Here is a 9,092-nt window from a genome sequence, read left to right as displayed (position 1 = left end):
AGTAATCCATCATCCGACGCCCTTGTTTCCCCATTAATGAGGTCACTAACTCTCAAGTTTGGATGGAGGACTGGAGCAATAGGTCTTGCCGGCCTAGCTGGTGTAGTAGGGATCCAAGGATCCTCCCAAGCCCTAACCTCATATCCAGAATGAATTTTTTGTCTGATCCCCAAAAGTAGTAATTTTCGTGCCGCTGATATGCTGGACCAGACGTAGGATGGGACACTCACAGAATGCAATCGTAACGGCGAGCTCATTCTATAATATCTTCCTCTCAATACTCGAGCTACCAACGAGTCGGGGAATTGGACTAGTCTCCATAGTTGTTTGGCTAGTAAAGCCAGGTTGAACTCATGGATCATACGGAAACCAATCCCGCCCTCTTCTCTTGGTAAACACATCTTCTCCCATTTAGCCCAATGAATCCCTCTCTTTGGTGGATTTGAGCTCCACCAGAATTGTGCAATGGCACTTGCGAGGTTCTCACATATCTCCAGCGGGAGCAAAAAGGTAGACATAACATATGTCGGGAGTGCTAACAGTATAGATTTTATCAAAACTTCATTTCCTCCTTTTGATAGACACCTCCCCGTCCATCCATTCACTCTATGCATTAATTTCTCCTTCAGGAACGCAAATAGCTTGCATTTAGATCCGCTGATATCTTCTGGGATTCCAAGATATGTTTCCATACCTCCCTCATTCTGTATCCCCAGTTTATCCATTCTCATAAGTTAGAGAAGTCTCATCTGGAAAAGCTAAAATATATAGAAGAAAATAAGTGACTTTGTGGAAACCAAAAGGAACAAAATAAGATGGTAAGATTCGTGGATCTCGATATATCAAAGTCATATACGGCTCATATACATACATAAATTGTCTGTATTATTTAAGAGGTGTTCCATACCGTTTCCATATTCGTTGCATACGCATTTACGCTGAGGGGCAATCAGACTTATTAAATATGGACTTTGGAGTTTCAGTTTTTTTTTTTATAATAGAGAGTACAAAACCCGTGTGTGGTGTTGTGGGGGTCGATAACCCGAAACACAAGGATGCCTACACGCAACTTGTTGCTCAACACAGGAATTGAATCCGGAATTTCCACAAATTTACACCATGAAATCCTAGGTTATTTAACATGAAGGTTTAGCGAATGGACTAGTTAACCTGGATCACCAATGTGAAAAAGAAGACATATTAACAGATGGTTAGAAAGGAACAAGTTCTGTTAATATGTGAAAAAGATAAACTGAAACTGATAACCTTTAACCGGAACTTAACCAACCTTAAACCTACTTAACTAGACTAGGTAACCCGTATGTTGGGATTTGTTGGGATATTATTCTAAGCTCCATATCCAGAAAATTGTAAACAATCGTCGTTTGATATATTATCAAGTCAAAATTAATTAGTATGAGGTTCTTTTGGATGGTGCCAAAAACAAAAGACTAAACGGACTTGACCAATTGACCTAAAACGAATAGTACCGTATTAATGTATTTAGTTTTAGTGGAACAACAGAGTCCAACAAAGTTGATAACTTGATTTTGGAAATCAACAAACGTAACTGACATGATTCTTAACACGATAACATGTAGATATTGCTAGACTACAGCTCGGTCAAAATTTTAATATTCGTATTTCTATCATAGTCGGTTCTCCTAACTAATGCAGTATCATTTTAGTTTTATAAAGTCGTATGCGCACGAATACCTAAAACCTATGTAAATTGTCGGTGTACGTAGACAAAAAACGAAAAAGAGGAGTCACATCAGACGAGTGGGGAAAGTATTGTGTACACCGTCACTGGCTCAGAATTAATATGAATAAATGACAAACCGTGAGTGCACATGAACCTTATAAAGTACGAAGAATAAGTCAACAACATTCTTGCACATTACGATAAGTCGGCGGATTTAAGACCACCCACGAGGCCACGAGCATGTCAATATGTCGTATCTTTTCACATTTTTTTTTTTAAACTTTATCTTTTTTTTTCTAACATTAAAGAATCTTTTTGAAGAAGTCGGAAGATCGAAAAATACTTGCCATATATCAAAATTAGAACTAAGTCTGGAATTTACATTCAGCTCATCAGAAAGAACATAAAAAATATTGGGGGACTAATCGCAAATCAAAAATACGGGACTAATCGCAAATCAAAAATAGGTAGAAATCAATGTTTTGAAACCCAATCCGAACACCGGGCATTAGGACTTATCAGGTCATCGAGTTACTGGGTTGACCAAACAAACCACAGATCAATAAATTAATTAAATTTATTAAAAAAATAATATATTAACTATTAAAAATGTAATACATATTTTATGTTTTAAGAATATTAAAAAACACTTAATTTTTCTTATTTTTATTTTCATTTAAACATACAAAATATCAAAATATAATTCAAACTATTTAACAATTTTTGTAACAAATTAGACGTTATGAAATCTAATAAAAGATATCAAGACTTGAAATCCTTAAGTATTTAAATGTGGAATGTGACTAGTAAAATTAAATTTTAAATCCTAAAAAAAAGTTAAATATTAAATTGTAATAATAGATTATCGATAAGACGATAACAAAAATAAATTAATACCGACCAAATTACAACAACTAATTTTGGTTCTTTTCATCATCGTTCACTTCATTTTTTTTAAATGACATAGATCTTCATCAAAATCTTTAAAAAAATCATAAATAAATCACAAATTAAATAGTGCATGTTAGATTCACGAAAAAGAATAAAAAAAAGGAGATACATAGTCGGCATGAGAAAAAAAGATATTAGTAAAATCTGAAAATCTCACTTTTTAATTTGAACAAAAAACAAATTTTAATAACATAATTAAGAAATCTAATAAATAATATTAGTTTAACCAGCGGTTGAATCGGTTGCCGTGTTCCGTGTTTTAGTGATTTTTTGCAGATTTTACTGGATTTTTAAATAATGGGTTTTTCATTAAACCCAAACCGGATTATATTCGGATCACCGGATTTACCGGTTCAATCACGGATCCTGTCAGGTTTCAAAACACTAGTAGAAAAAGGTCAGAATCGGACGAATGGACAGAGGAGCACAGAATATATAAACGCATTCTGTATATAATCTTTTTGAAAAAACAATATATTGAGGATACAAAACTAATACTGTGTTTTTCAAAAAACCATGGCTGCAATTCTGTAAGCGCAATTTGTAAACAAGAAAGTTTAAGCAAACGAAGTAAATGTAAGAACTAAGGTGTAATAATAATATCAATTTTATTTTTATAACACTGGCGATGCTTTTATTACAAGGAATCTTACAAAAACAACACATCCCTTTTATTACAATAGACATGTATAAACATACAAATGCATATTTATTGTTCTTTTATCAAAGAACTATTTCTTTTACCTGAACCAGCTAATAGAACTACCAATAATAAAAGAACAAATTCAACCCCGATTAAAATCTACATATTTCCAAAAAACAATGATTATTTAAAGCTGTTTATTTATTTTAGATTTTGATCCCACTATAAGATATTCAATCCGATAAGACATTACCTTTTGGAAACCTATAACTTCAGCAACCAAGGGCATGTGCCAATGTTTTGATCAGTACGTCCATTCATGTGGCAAATCCGCCGGTGGTTCTTGATGCGTCTCCGCCGACGTCTCCGCCATGTACAATGGTCCACTTTGGCCCCGAGTTGATGAGCTACTTTTGTTATTTTTGTTCTTCATGGATACCAACAAAGCATCTATATGGTAAAAAATTTCAACAATTATCAATCAAAATAATAGTTTAACCTATGTTTATATTAAAAACACTTAGGTAATGAATTTCTCACAAATCGACTTTAATGATTCAATTAGAGAGTGTTTTTACTGTTTATATATATTTATGACTAATTATTGTAAAATCATTACTGTACTCAAAAGAATAGTAGAACAGAAATTTGAATAAGGAAAAAGATAGGTGGGGTTGGTACCATGAAAAGGAGGGATATCAAAAGAGAATGTAGAAGGAACACCCAATTTTTCAAAGTGAACTTTCAAGGCTTCAACTACTCTTGCTGGTATTATTACTGTTGAACATCCTGCAACAATTATTTTTTCAGCCACAAAGTCGAACCAAACTAAATCCACATCTGAACCAAACTAAATTGGACTTGTACTTAATCCTGAGTAATAACTTCAAAAACTGTTTGGTTGAGACATCAGTTTCACAGAACGACAACAAATCTTAATAATAACAGTACAATAGGTAGTGAATGGTCACCACCTCACCAATATCTAAAGCCAGATCAAATCAAATGATGCATATAATATTTTTTATCAAATAAAAGGTCGATGATATTTGTTGACAAACCCACGGACTCCTAGATTGGGTAACGGTTAAGAGTCGAATATGAAATAATCAGATATTCTCAACGTTGGTATGTTATATACAAGTCCTTGTGTTTAAAGAACGTACAACCTTGGCTAATGTTCCATGTGGGTATGAGACTTTTAAGTGTCCATTCAATTCCAAAACGAATATAATACTATATTTAGAAAGAAAAAAAGTTTACACTATGTGGTTGGGTTATAGCCTTGGGTATTAATGATCGAACGGTGATATGAGAAAGAATCACGAGATGAATAAATATCTAAGGTTATCGTACATTATAATCCACTTATTGAAAGAAACAAGTGGGGTCATTAGAAAAACTTAACGATAATGATTTTTGAACCTATTTGGTTCTATTTTTGGTGAAATGGAAATGGACTAACAATGGGGGCCAACAACTTGAGGCAAGATTCTAACTAAGGAGGGTATATCTGTCAACTCGACATCCACACAAAATCTTATAAAGAAAAAAGAGATTAATAGGTGAGAAGGAATCTTTGGAATCTACTCAGTCAAACAATGTAATAATGTAAGAGAAAGATTATATTATTATATATCTGTCCTAAATAATTGAGTTTTGAGATTGAGATGATTGCTAAACCTAACCCAACCTAATCTTAACCATTTCAATTAAAACTACTCATCATTCATGTCACAACTTTTGAATCCTTCTAATTTACTCGAACAAACAAAATCGTTTTGAGTAAATGATAAGAACTTTATCAAAATTAGAACGAATGGAATTTTATGGAACACCAAAAGTCGATTCTGAAAGTGTGTGGCAGGAATACGAAATCCTATCCATCTCGTCGACCACAGAAAAAGAATTACACACTCTTAACTAAACATAAGATTCAGTGGTTTATATTAAGGAGATAATTTATGAAATTTTCTAATGTATATATGCAAGATTCCCACTTTGTCAACCCCTAGAAAACAAAGTAGGAATCTCAAAGTACTAAGACGACGTCATTCAATCTTTAATTATTTTCTTTGTCCTTTATCATACGTAACCTTTTTTAAAATCAATAAAGTTTCTTTTGATAATGATAAATTAATATGACATTACTATTGGCTCTAACCTGATTTCTTGCGTGTCTCCACGACAGTACCATGACTACGCGGCAAGAACACTCCAGTTCCACCCGACCCGGTTTTCGAACCTGACCCGTCAACGAACACCGCCTTCACGCCCGACCTTGGTCTCTGTTGTTGGTGGTAGCTCCTTGCTTTGTGTCCTAACACGTCATCTGTACGTTGCTTATCTTTCTCCTTTTTGATCTTATGAAACTATATAGAAAAGAAAATTAATACGAACTTTTATTTAAAAAGATAATGCATCCGACGGTGGTAACGAAACTCTTTTCTTTAAGGTTAATTCTAAACCGTTGATTTATAACGGACGGATTTTTTTTTTATAAAAAGAAGATTTTTGGTAAAATAATGTGTGATAAAACATGAGCTCACGTTAGCTTGAATAGATCGGATCTGGTCATCGATTAAAGCTTGTTTTGATTGAAAAGGAATCATAACGGGTTGCGTCTCCATCGCCGTCACCGGAGTTAGCGGTGGCGATGATTCTCTGGAAGGACCGATAGGGCTGCTGTAACCGGAGGCGAAAGGTGACCAAAGAGTAGATTGCGGCGAGCCAGAGCCACCACCACCACTACAAGACTGATCAAAAAGTATAAAAAGAATTAAATAAAAAAAAAGAGAGAAAAGAATCGAATCTGTTGGGTTTCAAGAAAAAAGTTTTGTACCTTCTGATGCTTTTCGTCATCTTGAAGCATATAGTTAGCCATCTGACGAGTCAACTCTTCCACGTACTCGTCTTCTTCTTCGTTCTGTGGCTTTGGTGAATCCGGGTCTTCGGATACGGAGTCAGATCGAAGGGAGCTTGTGGTTGGAGTGAAGAAAGTTGGGCTTGTGTGGTCGGAAAAGGAACTAAAGTAATCTATGTCTTGCAGTTCAGTAGATTCCATGTTGATGAATCTTTGTCTAGAAGAACAGAGAAAATATCTTTGGATTGATACAGACAGAACAAACGAACTTTAACCAGAGATATTTTTTCAAAAAAAAACTTCAACCAGGGAGAGAGATAGAGAGAGCAAGAGAAACAGAGGAGAGCAAGTAGACAGAAAGAGTTTGAGTTAAGAGATATATAAAGAAGGAAGAAAGAAGGAGACCGTACAGATGGACAGCTTTAAGCGGAAGGCGCTACGATCACCTGCCAATTGTTGCGAGTCACGAGAGATTAAGGATTAAGGAAAGCTAAAAAATAATACTTACATATGTAGTTTTCTCTTTTTCTTTTTTCTTTCGTGAAATATGAATGCATTTATTTATGACGAACTCTTTCTTAGTTTGGGTGAATGTTTATTAAAATTTCGCTTATAACATTTTTCTTTCTTTCTCGCTTATAACATTGTAATCAATTAAACTGATTCCCCTACCATTTACAGCTAATATGTGATAATTTTAGATAGTGATAATGTTATACAGTCATTACCTGTCAAATTAGCTTTTATAGTTCACAAAATTTGTCAAACGATGTTTTAAAGTTTGTATTCCATGTTTAGTGTTCCAAATTTATTATGATGACGATATGTCCCAAATTAACTTTATAGAAAAACCTTTGGATGATGTTTTTGGATCTCTGATATTCGTGGGTTGTACAAGTTGGTAAACTAGTAAACAAATTTTCAAAATTAACGTACACAAATTTTTAACCACTGTTGACGTTTGGTGCTTCTGAATAACTTTTTTTTTCTTGAACATTTTTCACGAGTGAACAACAACTTAAAACCGTTAAAAACAATTCGGCCAATTTCACGAGTTCGAGAGCCAAGCAGTAAGTAATATACGTCTTGGAAGTGACGACTTATACAGTTTCCGCTAACCTCAAAATAAAATTCTTACAATTACTCAAAATGGAGTGGGTATACAAATTGAATCGCAGCAAATGAAGGAAGAAACTAGTTTTTCTAAGACTTAACCAGTTATCTAACCGAGCGTTGAAGAAATAACGATTCTTGTCACGCTTAACCTCATACAATACTTTGATCTTCAAGTGAAGAAAAATAGAGCTCATTGCTGAACTAGTTTACATACGTATATTTCTTGAAAAAATCATGTCCTCAGCTATATAAAGTTATAGTTTCTAATGGTTAACTTGAGAAATCCTCAGTTTAAATATAGAGACTGTGAAAGTAGGGATCTCTTTCTATTCAAGGCATCTATATTTTTAATCATAATTGAATTCGAAGTGGAAAACTCGAACCATTTTTTCAACGACCATGGTATATCCTCAATATGTCATTTCTGAAGAGATATTCATATATTATGGTCTTCTAGCCCATATGCACAACGTACAAACTATCTGATTTTGTTAAAATCTATCACATTTTTATTTCACTAATCTTTTTTTAAACGGCTTTTTTATTTCACTAATCAAATATCCATTTTTTTTTATCGTCATCAAATATCCATTTAACTACAAGGGAAACTATAAAATGTAAGAATACAGATGAAACTAACTAAAAAGACACATTGAAAAAAACTTGTCATGATCAGATCGACTAAAAATACAAAGTTCATTTTTTCTAATGAAATTAAATTAATTTTAAAAACAATTGCGCAGTCTAACTTCTAAGTTATGTGTCGTGTATCCCTCACATTCTGGTAGGTAGGACACACGATATTATTCTTATTCTAACATCTAATTATGGAAGAACTGCTAACTATAACCAGATTGACACCAATTAAATTAAGATTCCATTATCAACCATTACAGACATATAAATTTTTATGATTGTCAACCATATAAAATATACGATTTTACATCTCAAACCAGTTTTTGAAACAAGAAGATGTGTAAGATTATGATATAAGTATATATTTCATGAGCTAGCCATACGGAGTAACATCTCAGTATTATATTGGTTTAAGTGATTTATTTGAGATTAATGTGGTTTAAGTCAACAATTGCAGGTTGAGATGTTTGATTCAGAGACAAGATATAGTATATGTTTCTTTTTTCTATGCGATGTTTTGAAGTAACAAATGTTAGGGAAGATTAGGTTCACCTTTAAAGACCTGACCAAACGTAAGTATGCATACTTTTTCTTGGTATAACTGTATAACTACTATAAATAGTTCCTACCAGCCCTGTTCGGAACTACGTTAGGCGCTACTTGGGCGGCAACCCCGGGCCTATCGAGTTACCGAAAAATCAGGAAGTATTCGAGGATTACGCAGGACCTAGTTTTAAATACAATTCAATATATTTATAATATATTTAGTTAATTTTAAATATGATGACACATGTTTTTAGACATAATTATATAATTTTTATATATAATTTTAAGCAGTTTCTTTTTGATTCGTCGAATATTTTGATTATGGTGTGTTTGATACGAAAAAAATCCCTTAATGAAGTAATTATGTGATTGTTTTGGGTTTGATAGCTAATTGTAATTATTTAGTAATGAATAATCAACCGTGTCTCAACTTTACACGGACGGAAAAAAAAAACTTAGGCGGTCTAGGCGGGAATTAGGCGGTCAATGCGGAAATTAAGCGGTCTTACGCGGGTTAACGCCTAGCTACACTGATTTGAGCATATTAGCCGCAGTCAACCTCCAAAGAACGCCTATGCGGCCGCGTTTTTAAACAGGGTTACTACCACAGTACCACTAGCTAATTGCTTTTA

At 33.7% G+C, this 9,092-nt stretch overlaps 1 protein-coding gene across 1 annotated transcript; it reads right to left on the bottom strand.

The window, feature by feature from the left end:
• Window positions 1-3,253: 3,253 nt before the first annotated feature.
• On the bottom strand, window positions 3,254-6,731 carry LOC106313679. Its single transcript, XM_013751564.1, has 5 exons — window positions 6,142-6,731; window positions 5,849-6,055; window positions 5,464-5,671; window positions 3,981-4,088; window positions 3,254-3,749 (listed from the first exon to the last, which is right to left on the bottom strand). The coding sequence occupies exons 1-5, from the start codon at window positions 6,361-6,363 to the stop codon at window positions 3,604-3,606; spliced, it is 891 nt and encodes a 296-aa protein (XP_013607018.1). The 5' UTR covers window positions 6,364-6,731; the 3' UTR covers window positions 3,254-3,603.
• Between the last annotated feature and the right edge of the window lie 2,361 nt (window positions 6,732-9,092).

Source organism: Brassica oleracea, chromosome C9 (genome assembly GCF_000695525.1).
Source record: "Brassica oleracea var. oleracea cultivar TO1000 chromosome C9, BOL, whole genome shotgun sequence".
NCBI lineage: Eukaryota > Viridiplantae > Streptophyta > Magnoliopsida > Brassicales > Brassicaceae > Brassica > Brassica oleracea.
This window is presented reverse-complemented; position numbering and strand designations above follow the sequence as displayed.

Excerpts from the sequence above, each read along its gene's own strand:
- LOC106313679 (XM_013751564.1), bottom strand. The coding sequence starts at position 6,363 with ATGGAATCTACTGAACTGCAAGACATAGATTACTTTAGTTCCTTTTCC. Across the intron at positions 6,056-6,141 it reads ATGACGAAAAGCATCAGAAG|TCTTGTAGTGGTGGTGGTGG; the intron begins GTACAAAACTTT and ends CTTTTTGATCAG. Across the intron at positions 4,089-5,463 it reads GGAGACACGCAAGAAATCAG|GATGTTCAACAGTAATAATA; the intron begins GTTAGAGCCAAT and ends TAATTGTTGCAG.